Below are 14,729 nucleotides of genomic sequence, written 5' to 3'. Positions count from 1 at the left end.
GGGAAGGAAGGCAGGAGAGTTTGTCTAAGGGCTTAAAGGTTCAGAATGAAGGAATCAGGATGAGAAATATGGCACAGAACTTTTATCTAGCAAAGTCACTAACAGAGGTGCTTTCATATTTCTCTCTGCTTTGAAGTGTGGAAACTGAAATGGCCCAGTAGAATTCCAGCCCTGGTGAGGAGCCACAGAAGGGATCCAAGACAGATCGCCAGAGCGCCAGCTCCCTTCAACACACGGCAACAGGCTCCTGCATTGATCCCCCAGCTATTGGGTCTCAGCTGCCACTTTAGAACTCCTCCAGCTTACACCAGCTCCAGCACTATTGTTGGATGAAGAGGTGGTCGGAAGGCAATGTACGCAGTGACTCTACCTTCCTAGCTTTTGTTGTGCTCGTAGGACCACTCACACTGCATGGACAACAGCAGCCTCTACAACCAGGAAATGACTTCACATCAATCTCGGCTGCTCATCTTCTTGGTCACTTTAACCCCTCCAACTATTTCTCTGGCTACCTTTTGGAAAGAAGAGTAAGCCTTGTGTAAGTCCTGGAGAGTGGACATGGGTGAAGGAGATAAAGGGGACTGTAGCTAGAGTTATTCTGCCTTTCCCACAGTCAGGACAAATCTTTGTCACCCACCAGTCCCACAGCCGCTCAGACCCAACCAAGTAAACACAGAGACTAATATTGCTTACAAACTGTATGGCCGTGGCAGGCTTCCTGCTAACTGTTCTTACATCTTAAATTAATCCATTTTTATAAATCTATGCCTTGCCACATGGCTCGTGGCTTACCGTCATCCTCACATGCTGATTGTCATGTCGGTGGCTGGGAGAAACCCCCTTTCCTTCCTGTTCCCTTAATTCTCCCCTCTGTTAGTCCTGCCTATACTTCCTGCCTGGCCATTGGCCAATCAGTGTTTTATGTATTGACCAATCAGAGCAATTTCGCATACAGACAATCCCACAGCAGGGGACTAATTGGGAAACAGGATGGAGACCGGTACAGGGAAAATGAGAGGTGGTGTAGATTAAGGAATAGAGTCTGCCTTGAGGATCTTCCTGTCAAGAAAGGAACGTGAAGGAGATGTGTGTGTTTCCCTGTGACAGGGGCCATGGACAAGCTAGAGCAGTAAGATACCTCCCCTGAAGTGCAGAGTGGGAGGGAGCTGGGAATAGCCCGCAATGAGGAGTAGAGGGCCTACTCCGATGGTTCCTGGCATGTAACAAGGCACACAAGTAGGATGCTGTCTTGAAAATAACATCCTGTTCTTTCCTACAGATCCGGGTGCAGCAGGAGAATGAAGCAGGACTATTGGTCAGTGGAGTCCCGTCCTCCTCAGTGCTGAGTAAGTCCTGTGGGTTAAATTCACTAAGACAGGCACTTTCCTTATTCTTTCGGGTTTTTTTTGAGAAAGTGAAATGGCCTATTTGAACAACAGTCTTGGTGTGGTTACATGCAACAGGAGGGATCCAGGCTGGAAATCTGTGTCATGTGTGATGATATGTTAGGGCTCCAGGCTCCAGTATCCATCCTCCAGGTTAGGATCTCCGCTGCCATCTCCGCATCCTTCACCTCACTGTTGCCCCTGCACTGTTGTTGATCATCCCTGAGAGTCAGGTGTAGCATCCACAAAGTGAATGTCTACATCCCTCATGGTTCCTGTGGGCCAGTGTTCCAAGGCATCTAAAAGGGCTGCCTCTGTCAATAGGACAGACTTGCACACAAGTCTCAGGCTTCCATCATCCTTGATCTCTTCATCACCTCCAAACTGCTTTCTGACTGTCTTTTAGAAGAACTACAGCAACTGTAAATCCACTAGGAGATGGGAGAATGGAGATAAGGGGAGGAACAGGGGAAAGGAGGTGGTGAGCATGAAGAGCAAATGAGAGGACCTGTGGAGAGCGGCAGAATGTGTCTAGAGGAGATTACCTGAAATGAGTCATTAGAAAAGGGCGTTGTCCTGGGTAGGGGTCTTGAGGCAGTGAGACCAGGAACAAACGTCTCAAGCAGAGCAGAGTGAGACTCTGCTTTCATCCTTGGCACTCTATTCAGGCATGAGGAGGGAAGGCTCCGTTCTGATCCTTCTTAGCATATGTCAAGGTAGAGAACTATGAGGCTGCTTTGGAAAAGGATTCCCATTCTGGTTTTCTGATGAAGGGTTCTGTTAGGGTGGCTCCATCATTCAGTGGGGTCCTCTTCTGGTCTTGTCTGACATGGCCTTTGGCAGATCTGATGGCATCATTGTCATTGTCTCCACAGCCTCCTTTACCCGGGCTTCCCATGTTACCTCCCACCTCCTAAGAATCTTGCATCATTTTCCCATGTTATGGAAGGATTTATACCTGATATTTGACCTTACACTAACAATGTTCTGCTCCAGCGTGGGAAGGTAAGTTGACATTGCCAGGCTTGATACTGAGTGCTGCCTTTACAAGGCCAGAGCCACGGGACTTCTCTATGACCAATGCCCACCTCTGGGGTCAGACTTACAAGGAAACCTTGATCATCATGGATCTCTTGATGACAGTCACTGATGCAGTGTGAAATAATGATCAGTGTAGTGTCTGAACTGATTTCCAGGACACCTTTCACTAGGGAGCAAATCACTGATTTGGCAAGAGAAAATGAACTAAACCGGGACTCCAGGGTACTAATCTGTGTGAATCATGAACTTGAAGGTAAGATTGAGTACAGTAAGTATCTGTTTGTGGTAGAAGATGAGTCTTTGACGCCTGGTCTTGATGTGCTGAAAACGATCCCATGAAGTGCCCTGTGCCAGGATCCATGACACACAGGAAAGTTATCATTGATTTGCTCAACTGAAGAGCAATGGGAGACTGAGAGACTGCAGAGGTGTGACAAGGGAGGAACCAGCTTCTCTGTTGTAGTTGGCCTCCAGCTCCATTCTGATCATCTGATCCTGGGCTGTTAACAAACACTGATGCATATTACAGACTTTGACCAGATCTTCCCAACAGGATTATAGCCAGCTTGTTCTGTCACTTATTTCTAGATCCCTCATCGTCTGGTGAGTCCCATGTGCACACAACAAGACCCAGTCAGTTTGATCAGGGAGAGAGAGAAATTTTCAGTTTGTGGGTATGACCTGGTGTCAGGCTGTGTCTCTGTGGCACATCAGTGAAGGCAGAGTTTTAGACATGGTTGAGGAGTCTGTTGTATTCTGGAAATGAGATAGGGAAATTTTCTGAATCCTCCTTTTATAGTTTTTTTTTTTTTTTTTTGAGATTGGGTCTCACTATATCGCCCTGGCTATCCTGAGAAACTCTGTGTAGAACATTCACTTCTCACTAAGAGTGGACCCCCTTCTCTGCTTCCTGAGATCAGTGTTTACAGGTGTGGACTCCTATGCCTGCCTTCAAGTGCTGGATAGCATCCATGGTAAATTCCTGCAAACATTTGAGGCAGAAGGAGACAATTCTGTGCTTCTTTCATCCTGACAGGGTCTGGGATTGGACTGAAGGTTCTGTAATCCAGGATGGACTACAAACAACAGCAAATTCCAATTCTAACCCTCAGAATAGAAGTCCATGTCCACCAGTGAACAGATACCTGGAGGTGAGAATTGCTGTCATGAATTCTTCTGGGGACCCTGGTCAGTGGGCTGGGGGAGGTATTCCTAGCTGATACATCCTTGGAAACAAGGCACAGAGCATGCAGAGGCTACTTTCTAATTCTTTTCTCAGGATTCCCACTGCAGTCCAGGCACACATCCCATGACTTCAACCTGACCAATCAGGAGAGTCCAGATTGGCTACCTGGTCTGATGGATTGAGTTCTTGCCATTTGAGCCATGAGATCACAGCTGAGGACTCAAGGTGGGTCACTGAGACAGCTGGTGCCTGTTTTGGGATGTTGAATGCAGGGCTTTCACTTTAAGGACACCAGTGGCAGAGGCAGTTCATGAAGCCACAGATTCTACATAGGAGCTTCCAGTTCTACTCATCTGCCCCCCAGATTCTGTCTGCTTGGCTGCTGACTTCCATGGTTAGTCTTACCCATGGGTCCCAGAGAGTTTTCATTACTTATCAAAACCACTTTGAACTGTGTTTTATGCCAATCAACCTTGTTTATACTCCCAGGTAATTGAGAACCCAGGGCTGCAGGTTTCTTAATTCAGATCTAACTAGGACTCTGTGCACCCACTCTTGACATTCTGTGATGGGAGAAGTAATCAGCCCTCCCAAGAACATTGTGGACCATGCCAGGAAGACCACTGTGCCAGTGTTCTGTTGTTTATCTTATGGCCCCTAATATCCTCCAGATGTTGTATATGAAAGAAGACAGTGATATTTGTCCTTTGGGACACACCTGTCATACACAACACAGTCATCCTCAGTTGTATGTGTTTTCTGAAAAATGCCTAAATTTCATTCTTGAGGGTGAGTATGTGCCCTTGCTCTGTATGCTCTTCTCTATTTACTTATTATTTCTCTATTTATTTACTCATTATTCACTTATGCATTCATTCTATGTCTTTTATATATGGTAACTGGATCACTTCACATACTTCCTCAATCACTACACCTGTACCAATAAAAAAATATTTAAGAGAATAAAAGGAAAAGTAAGAGAATATTAAAAGGAGGAGACATGAAGATCTCCTGATGGAAGCTGCAGTGACCGAGTGTGACAGAGAGAGTACACTATGACCTCTGTCCACATATCTTCACCTGTCAGTCCTCATTGCACAGTCACTGGTCTGCTACCAAGCTCTGGGTTTCTACTACATTAATTTTGTATTTGATATTGTTGTCTGTGCAATGGGCACATTAACTTGTTTCACTGTATGGGAATGCAAATTTAAAACTCTGACTTCAAAATCACCAGAGCAACAGTACAAACCTGCTTCTAAACAAAGAGGCAAAGTTGATCTGGAGATGGAGAGCAGAAGATGAAAGCCAGAGATGGCAGAGGCAGCGGGAAGAATTGACTAAGGGAGGAATTTGGATAGGATGAAAGAGAGGGGGCGGAGCCATGAGGAGAGGGATGCACAGTAGGTCTAGCTTAAGTGCTGCATATTTCAAGTTCCCATAGAGTCCCTTTCACATGTCCTTTCTCTTTAAAGTGATGAGCTCTATACATCAGGAGACACATGGTGGCGATCTGAGGTGTGGCCTGGGACAGCAGAAGCAGGAGCTCTGCAGGAAGTCCAGATGGCAGTGTGCCCACTTCCCCAGCATAGAGGTCTCTGTCCAGCACAGGAGGAGGTAAGCCAACCACCACAGGATTCTCTCCAGGAAACCTTCCTTTTTAAGGAAATATGTCCCAGGGCTGGTGTTTCACAGCATCCTTGTCTGAGGGTGTCATGAGCCAGTACCAGTTACAAGCTACACATGACTGTGCACACCCTGTGGACCAGTCTGCAGGGGAATAACTAGCAGTCCTCATTAATCTGTCTGCCTTAGGGTGTGTGGTCCTAGTGAAATGTTTCCCCACATGAAGGAAAGGGAGCTCCTTCCTCTCCTTCCTCTCCCTCCTTCCCTGCTGTTGTATTTGCAGCCTTCAATTATCCCTGTGTCCTGCCCATCAGAAAAGACACAGTTCCACTGCATGCTGGTCTAGTTTATGTGTTTGTGAAGGTGCCTCACTGCAAGGAGTTTTTATCAGAACTATATTTGTCTCCTCACAGGAAAGTGACAGCAAGCTGGAGGAAAATGGGTACCACATCGATGGAATGCAGAGAATTTGCTCCACTTTGGAAGTGAGTGGGACTTACATAGCCTAGGACACAGTGGTCAGAGGTTGGGTCAGCATTTTAAAACGTTGTACCCAGGTACCACTGGGTACAGTGGTCAGGCCTAGCCAGCCTTGTTGACCTTACAGCTATGTCTTTCAAACAGGCTGTCTGCTTGCTTTTCCTGCTGGGATAATTGTCTAAAGAGTTTTCAGGTGCACATGACAGGCAGACAACGTCTACATGCAGTGAAGGATGGCCACTCTGATGGGGATGAATGTCAAGGCTCATCTACGTGCAACACATGACTGAAAGCATCACTGAGATCACTCCATAACAGTCTGTAGTAGATGCTTAGTTTTTGGTTTCTGGTCAAAACTTGTTCTGGCTTAGAGGTTAGGAAGAATCAGGATGCCCAGGCAGGTCTGCCTCAATCCCAAGGGTAGGTAGTCATTGAGCTTGTGTTACAGCGGACCATAGAGAGAGAGAAAGTCATAGGTGAGGCATGGCTACAGAGGGATATTGACAAAAGTTGGTGTGGTTGCAATCTTCCCTCTCTGTTCCTAACAAAATGAGGAGAAACAGTTTGAATCAAAGATGGTGACCATCTTTGATTTGAGACAGGGTTTACCATTGTAGCTTTTCAAGATGAGTTTAATGTGAACTTTTTATATCAGTGGCCACTGCAGGGAGGAAATGGTGGCTTCTGGATGGTTATATGAGAGAAGTCATCTTATGATGAGATTCAAACACTTAATACTCTCCTTGCCCCACTTACTTCCTGCTGGAGGCCGCAGGAATAGGTGCAGAGAATACATGCTATTTGTTTTAATATCTTTCCACTCACTGCTCCAAAGTTCCTCAGTGATGCTCACCTCCCAGTGGAGAAAAGTGAGTCCTAGTGATGCTGGGTAGGTTGCTGTTTTGCACAGAGCCTGACTGGTTGGAACTGTTTAGATTCCTCTCAGAACACTGACACAGATAGGATGGCTAGGGTGGTGACTGCCTGGGTCTTTGTAGTCTCAGAGGTCAACTCCAGAACTCTCATTGACCAACCTTTTCTCCTCAGTTCTGCAGGTTCTGGTGGATATGTTCAGACAAACCTCATCTTCACCATATGTGCATCCTGTGTCATCTAGGCAAGTGTTCAGTGATCTGGGTGCAGGAAGCACAGCACCTAGAAACAGACATGTTGGTGGAAACTGCTTTTCCATCGGGATCCAAGAGCCTGTTTATGGGACAGTAGCAGAGCAGCTAGAACAAACCAGTCCCTGAAATCAGGGCTTTCCAAGGAGACCCCACTGAGTTTTCCCTCAGGAAGGTCACATAGGAAGAAAAGGGACATTACTGCTGCCTCATTATGTCCTGAACTCCACCAGAACTAAACCAGCTATTTTCTGATAAGCCACAGGTCTAGGGTGGGGAAGGAGTTTTCTGCCAGCCTCATCTTTGATCTAACATAAGCATTTTCTCATAGGTGCCTGGCCATATCCCTAGTCTTGGAACCCAAGAATTCCTGACCTGAGTATGTGCACACTTACCATGAGTGACATGGAGGGAAAAGAGCACCTCTCACCTCCCCTGCTTTGCAGACTAGCATGGCATTGTCGGAGCTCCAGAGGAACTCAGAGATTCCACACAGCAACAGGAGGCCATGCTGTGGAGGACAATGACATGGTTTCTCTTCCACCATCCAACTACAGACAAGGACTCCAAGTTAACAACAAGAACTGGGGAATCTACAGGAGTGGCCCCTTGTGAAAGCCTCCCCATGGGTACTTTCTGTTGAAGCCTTGCCCAACTTAGACCCCTGTGTATTTTGACAGTTTGGAAATTCACATATGCCTCTGTGTCTTCCCAGATAATCCAGAAAACCTGCCTGACCATGTAAAGAAATATCTCAGAGGAGCCTTGGGAATTAAATGTGCTTCCCTTCCTGAACTGTTGAGTGGATACGTGAGAAGGGCAGTATCCATGGACCACCTGTCCCAGGCCTCCACTAACATGAAGAAAGAGAACTTGAGGTCATACCCTCGGCCCATCTTTCACTGGTATTAGACAGAGACAATTTTCAAACAAATACTGATGCACTTAATTAGAATAACAACATCATTTCTCTAAATTGGCATTCTGAATGTTTGACCACTGGAGGAGAGAAATCTGAAGCTATATGAGCTCTCAGGATCTACCTGAGCCAGATATTCCCAGTGGACAGCCCCAGGTGGCACCCACGACATCTGAATCCAGGCCATTCAGGGTCTGGAAAGTGGTGATGAAGTGAATTTCCCATGCACTGAGAGCACTGTGCTGCTGCTGCTGCTGCTGCCTGCCCACCCCAAGGTGAGCCCTGAACCCTTGCATCAGCAGCTGCAAGGAAAAGAGGGACAGGGGAGACCTACATGGAGAACAGTAGGTTGGGCCTCACAGATCAATTCCTACATTTTTTAAATATGGTATTTCAATATCTTTTTTAAATGAAAAGCTGTACCCACTCAGAGGGCACAGCAATTCAGATATGTGGTACATTAGATGGCAATTTTCACAGCATCCTGTTCATGTAAAGTTCTGGAAGTTGGATGTAAAAGCAGATAGCATAGCATTGGGACCACACGGTGGGAAGGAAGGCAGGACAGTTTGTCTAAGGGGTTAAAGGTTCAGAATGAAGGAATCAGGATGAGAATTATGGCACAGAACTTTTATCTAGCAAAGTCACTAATAGAGGTGCTTTCATATTTCTTTCTGCTTTGAAGTGTGGAAACTGAAATGGCCCAGTAGAATTCCTGCCCTGGTGAGGAGCCACAGAGGGGATCCAAGACAGATCGCCAGAGCACCAGCTCCCTTCAACACACAGCAACAGGCTCCTGCATCGATCCCCCAGCTATTGGGTCTAAGCTGCCACTTTATAACTCCTCCAGCTTACTTTAGCTCCAGCACTATTGTTGGATGCAGAGGTGGTCGGAAGGCAATGTACCCAGTGACTCTACCTTCCTAGCTTTTGTTGTGCTTGTAGGACCACTCACACTGCATGGACAACAGCAGCCTCTACAACCAGGAAATGACTTCACATCAATCTCTACTGCTCATCCTCTTGGTCACTTTAACCACTCCAACTACTTCTCTGGCTGCCTTTTGGAAAGAACAGTAAGACCTGTGTAAGTCCTGGAGAGTGGACATGGGTGAAGGAGATAAAGGGGACTGTAGCTAGAGTTTTTCTGCCTTGCCCACAGTCAGGACAAGTCTTTGTCACCCACCAGTCCCACAGCCACTCAGTCCCAACCAAGTAAATCAGAGACTTTTATTGGTTACAAACTGTATGGCCATGGAGAGCTTCTTGCTACCTGCTCTTATAGCTTAAATTAATCCATTTTTATAAATCTATACCTTGCCACTTAACTCTTGGCTTACCGGCGTCTTCACATGCTGTTTGTGATGGCGGCGGCGGGCAGTGACTCCTTTTCCCTTCCTGTTCCCTTAATTCTCCTCTCCGTTAGTCCCGCCTATACTTCCTGTCTAGTCACTGGCCAATCAGTGTTTTATTTATTGACCAATCAGAGTAATTTGACATACAGATCATCCCACAGCAGGGGACTTATTGGGAAACAGGATGGAGACCGGTACAGGGAAAATGAGAGGTAGTGTAGATTAAGGAATAGAGTCTGTCCTGAGGATCTTCCTGTCAACAAAGTAACATGAAGGAGATGTGTGTGTTTCCCTGTGACAGGGGCCGTGGACAAGCTAGAGCAGTAAGATACCTCCCCTGAAGTGCAGAGTGGGAGGGAGCTGGGAATAGCCCGCAATGAGGAGGAGAGGGCCTGCTCCGATGGTTCCTGTCATGTAACAAGGCACACAAGAAGGATGCAGTCTCAGAAATAACATTCTCTTCTTTCCTACAGATTCGAGGTGCAGCAGGAGAAAGTTGCAGCACTATTGGTCTGTGGAGTCCCCTCCTCCTCAGTGCTGAGTAAGTCCTGTCAGTTAAAGTCACTAAGAGAGGCACTTTCCTGATTCTTTCGGGTTTTATTTGAGAAAGTGAAATGGCCTATTTGAACAACAGTCTTGGTGTGGTTACATGCAACAGGAGGGATCCACACTGGAAATCTGTGTCCTGTGTGATGATAAGTTAGGGCTACAGGTTCCAGTATCCATCCTCCAGGTTAGGGTGTCAGCTGCCATCTCCCCATCCTTCACCTCACTGCTGCCCCTGCACTGTTGTTGAACATCCCTGTGAGTCCCGTGTAGCATCAACCCAATGAATGTCTACATCCCTCATGGTTCCTGTGGGGCCAGGGTTCAATGACATCTAAGAGGGCTGCCTCTGTCAACAGGACAGACTTGCACACCGATCTCAGGCTTCCCTCATCCTTGATCTCTTCATCACCTCCAAACTGCTTTCTGACTGTCTTTTAGAAGAACTACAGCAACTGTAAATCCACTGGGAGTTGGGAGAATGGAGACAAGGAGAGGAACAGGGTAAAGGAGGTGGAGAGCATGAAGAGGAAATGAGAGGACCTGTGGAGAGCAGCAGAATGTGTATAGAGGAGATTACCTGAAATGAGTCATTAGAAAAGGATGTCCTGGGTAGGGGTCTTGAGGAAGTGAGACCAGGAACAAATGTCTCAAGCAGAGCACAGTGAGACTCTAGTTTCATCCTTGGCTTCTATTCAGGCATGAGGAGGGAAGGCTCTGTTCTTATCCTTCTTAGCATATGTCAAGGTAGAGAACTATGAGGCTGATTTGGAAAGGGATTCCCATTCTGGTTTTCTGATGAAAGGTGTGGTTAGGGTGGCTCCATCATTCAGTGGGGTCCTCTTCTGGTCTTGTCTGACATGGCCTTTGGCAGATCTGATAACATCATTGTCATTGTCTCCACAGCCTCCTTTACCCGGGCTTCCCATGTTACCTCCCACCTCTTAAGAATCTTGCATCATTTTTCCATGTCATGGAAGGATTTATACCTGATATTTGACCTTACATTAACAATGTTCTGCTCCAGCGTGGGAAGGTAAGTTGACATTGTCAGGCTTGATACTGAGTACTGCCATTACAAGGCCAGAGCCACGGGACTTCTCTATGAACAACGCCCACCACTGGGGTCAGGCTTACAGGCAAACCTTGATCATCATGGATCTCTTGACGACAGTCACTGATGCAGTGTGAAGTAATGGTCAGTTTAGTGTCTGAACTGATATCCAGGACACCTTTCACTAGGGAGCAAATCACTGATTTGGCAAGAGAAAATGAACTAAACCGGGACTCCAGGGTACTAATCTGTGTGAATCATGAACCTGAAGGTAAGATTGAGTACAGTAAGTATCTGTTGGTGGTAGAAGATTAGTCTTTTTAGCCTGGTCTTGATGTGCTGAAAACGATCCCATGAAGTGCCCTGTGCCAGGATCCATGACACACAGGAAAGTTATCATTGATTTGCTCAACTGAAGAGCAATGGGAGACTGAGAGACTGCAGAGGTGTGACAAGGGAGGAACCAGCTTCTCTGCTGTAGTTGGCCTCCAGCTCCATTCTGACCGTCTGATCCTGTCCTATTAACAAACACTGATGTATTACAGGCTTTGACCAGATCTTCCCAGCAGGATGAGAGCCATCATGTACTGTCACTTACTTCTAGATCCCTGACCATCTGGTGAGTCCCATGTGCACACAACAAGACCCAGTCAGTTTGATCAGGGAGAGAGAGAAATTTTCAGTTTGTGGGTATCACCTGGTGTCAGGCTGTGTCTCTGTGGCACATCAGTGAAGGCAGAGTTTTAGACATGGTTGAAGACTCTGTTGAATTCTGGAAATGAGATAAGGAAATTTCTTGAATCCTCATTTTATAGTTTTTTTTTTTTTTTGAAATTGTGTCTCACGCTATAGCCCTGGCTATCCTGAGAGACTCTGTGTAGAACATGCAGTTCTCAAACTCACAGTGATGGACCCCCTTCTCTGCTTCCTGAGATTAGCGTTTACAGATGTGGACTCCCATGCCTGTCTTCAAGTGCTGGATAGCATCCATGGTAAATTCCTGCAAACATTTGAGGCAGAAGGAGACAATTCTGTGCTTCTTTCATCCTGACAGGGTCTGGGATTGGACTGAAGGTTCTGTAATCCCGGATGGACTACAAACAACAGCAAATTCCAATTCTAACCCTCAGAATAGAAGTCCATGTCCACCAGTGAACAGATACCTGGAGGTGAGAATTGCTGTCATGAATTCTTCTGGGGACCCTGGTCAGTGGGCTGGGGGAGGTATTCCTAGCTGATACATCCTTGGAAACAAGGCACAGAGCATGCAGAGGCTACTTTCTAATTCTTTTCTCAGGATTCCCACTGCAGTCCAGGCACACATCCCATGACTTCAACCTGACCAATCAGGAGAGTCCAGATTGGCTACCTGGTCTGATGGATTGAGTTCTTGCCATTTGAGCCATGAGATCACAGCTGAGGACTCAAGGTGGGTCACTGAGACAGCTGGTGCCTGTTTTGGGATGTTGAATGCAGGGCTTTCACTTTAAGGACACCAATGGCAGAGGCAGTGCACGAAGACACATAGTCTACATAGGAGCTTCCAGTTCTACTCATCTGACCCCCAGATTCTGTCTGCTTGGCTGCTGACTTCCATGGTTAGTCTTACCCATGGGTCCCAGAGAGTTTTTGTTACTTGTCAAAACCACTTTGAACTGTGTTTTATGCCAATCAACCTTGTTCATACTCCCAGGTATTTTAGAGCCCAGGCCTGCAGGTTTCTTCATTCAGATCTAACTAGGACTCTGTGCACCCACTCTTGACATTCTGTGATGAGAGAAGTGATCAGCGTCCCAAGAACATTGTGGACCATGCCAGGAAGTCCACTGTGACAGTGTCCTATTAATCATCTTATGGCCCCTACAAACCTACAGATTTTGTATATGAAAGGAGATAGTGATATTTTTCCTTTGGGACACACCTGTCATACACAACACAGTCATCCTCAGTTGTATCTGTTTTCTGAAAAACACCTAAATTTCATTTTTGAGGGTGAGTATGTGCCCTTGCTCTGTATGCTCTTCCTCTATTTACTTATTATTTCTCTATTTATTTACTCATTATTCACTTATGTATTCATTCCATGTCTTTTATATCCTGTAACTTGATCACTTCACATCCTTCCTAGATCACTACACCTGCACCAATAAAACAATATTTAGGAGAAAAAAGGAAAAGTAAGAGAATATTAAAATGAGGAGACATAAAGATCTCCTGATGGAAGCTGCAGTGACCGAGTGTGACAGAGAGAGTCACACTGTGACCTCTGTCCACATATCTTCACCTGTCAGTGCTCATTGCACAGTCACTGGTCTGCTTCCAGGCCCCGGGTTTCTACTCCACTAATTTTGTATTTGATAGACCTCGTGTTTCTACTCCACTCATTTTGTATTTGATAGATCTGTGTTTCTACTACACTAATTTTGTATTTGATAGTGTTGTCTGTCCTTTGCAATGGGCACATTAACTTGTTTCACTCTATGGGTATGCAAATTTAAAACTCTGACTTCAAAATCACCTGAGCCACAGTACAAATCTGCTTCTAAACAAAGAGACAAAGTTGATCTGGAGATGTAGAGCAGAAGATGAAAGCCAGAGATGGCAGAGGCAGCAGGAAGAATTGACTAAGGGAGGATTTTGGATAGGATAAGAGAGAGCAGGGGAGCCATGAGGAGAGGGATGCACAGTAGGTCTAGCTTAAGTGCTGCATATTTCCAGTTCCCATAGAGTCCCTTTCACATGTCCTTTCTCTTTAAAGTGAAGAGCTCTATACATCAGGAGACACAGGGTGGCGATCTGAGGTGTGGCCTGAGACAGCAGAAGTAGGAGCTCTTCAGGAAGTCCAGATGGCAGTGTGCCCACTTCCCCAGCATAGAGGGTCTCTGTCCAGCACAGGAGGAGGTAAGCCAACTACCACAGGATTCTCTCCAGGAAACCTTCGTTATTAAGGAAATATGGTCCAGGGCTGGTGTTTCACAGCATCCTTGTTTGAGGGGGTCATGAGCCAGTACCAGGTACAAGCTACCCATGACTGTGCACACCCTGTGGACCAGTCTGCAGGGGAATAACTAGCAGTCCTCATTAATCTGTCTGCCTTAAGGTGTGTGGTCCTAGTGAACTGTTTCCCCACATGAAGGAAAGGGAGATCCTTCCTCTCTTTCCTCTCCCTCCTTCCCTGCTGTTGTATTTGCAGCCTTCAATTATCCTTGTGTCCAGCCCATCAGAAAAGACACAGTTCCACTGCATGCTGGTCTAGTTTATGTGTTTGTGAAGGGGCCTCACTGTAGAGAGTTTTTTATCAGAACCATATTTGTCTCCTAACAGGAAAGTGACAGCAAGCTGGAGGAAAATGGGTACCACATCGATGGAATGCAGAGAATTTGCTCCACTTTGGAAGTGAGTGGGCCTTACCTAGCCTAGGACACAGTGGTCAGAGATTGGGTCAGCACTTTTAAAACGTTGTATCCAGGTCCCACTGGGTACAGTGGTCAAGCCTAGCCAGTCTTGTTGACCTTACAGCTATGTCTTTCTGATAGGCTTTCTGCTTGCTTTTCCTGCTGGGATAATTGTCTAAAGGGTTTTCAGGTGCACATGACAGACAGACAACCTCTTCATGCAGTGAAGGATGGCCATTCTGATGGGGATGAATGTCAAGGCTCATCTATGTGCAACACATGGCCGAAAGCATCACTGAGATCACTCCATAACAGTCTGTAGTAGATGCTTAGTTTTTGGTTTCTGGTCTAAACTTGTTCTGGCTTAGTGGTTAGTAAGAATCATGATGCCCAGGCAGTCCTGCCTCAATCCCAAGGGTAGGTTGTCATTGATCTTGTGTTACAGAGGAACAAAGAGAGAGAGAGAGAGAGAGAGAGAGAGAGAGAGAGAGAGACAGAGACAGAGACAGAGACAGAGACAGAGACAGAGACAGAGAATGTAACAGTTGAGACATGGCTACAAGGGATATTGAGAAAACTTGGTGTGGTGGCAATCTTCCCTCTCTGTTCCTAACAAAA

At 46.3% G+C, this 14,729-nt stretch overlaps 1 protein-coding gene across 9 annotated transcripts in view; it reads left to right on the top strand.

The window, feature by feature from the left end:
* The window catches only part of LOC143269942 (putative sperm motility kinase W), a 35,341-nt gene that overhangs the window by 13,071 nt on the left and 7,541 nt on the right, over positions 1–14,729 (top strand). For 3 of the 9 annotated variants that reach the window (XM_076557635.1, XM_076557634.1, XM_076557632.1), the window contains exons 3-19: positions 137–538; positions 1,280–1,346; positions 2,261–2,390; positions 3,463–3,577; positions 3,706–3,837; positions 5,088–5,229; positions 5,652–5,723; positions 6,766–6,835; positions 7,174–7,471; positions 7,558–8,036; positions 8,447–8,848; positions 9,590–9,657; positions 10,569–10,698; positions 11,771–11,885; positions 12,014–12,145; positions 13,475–13,617; positions 14,041–14,112. In XM_076557635.1, coding sequence (XP_076413750.1) covers positions 137–161 — 25 coding nt within the window. In that variant the 3' untranslated portion in view covers positions 162–538; positions 1,280–1,346; positions 2,261–2,390; ... (12 more) ...; positions 13,475–13,617; positions 14,041–14,112. Of the gene's footprint in view, positions 1–136; positions 539–1,279; positions 1,347–2,260; positions 2,391–3,462; positions 3,578–3,705; positions 3,838–5,087; positions 5,230–5,651; positions 5,724–6,765; positions 6,836–7,173; positions 7,472–7,557; positions 8,037–8,446; positions 8,849–9,589; positions 9,658–10,568; positions 10,699–11,261; positions 11,336–11,770; positions 11,886–12,013; positions 12,146–13,474; positions 13,618–14,040; positions 14,113–14,729 lie in introns of all 9 variants that reach the window. The other 6 variants (XM_076557633.1, XM_076557637.1, XM_076557638.1 and 3 more) reach the window with 6 other exon arrangements.

The sequence above is a fragment of the Peromyscus maniculatus genome, chromosome 21, assembly GCF_049852395.1.
Source record: "Peromyscus maniculatus bairdii isolate BWxNUB_F1_BW_parent chromosome 21, HU_Pman_BW_mat_3.1, whole genome shotgun sequence".
NCBI lineage: Eukaryota > Metazoa > Chordata > Mammalia > Rodentia > Cricetidae > Peromyscus > Peromyscus maniculatus.
The sequence above is the reverse complement of the archived record's forward strand: the minus strand, read 5'-3'. Positions and strand labels throughout refer to the sequence as shown.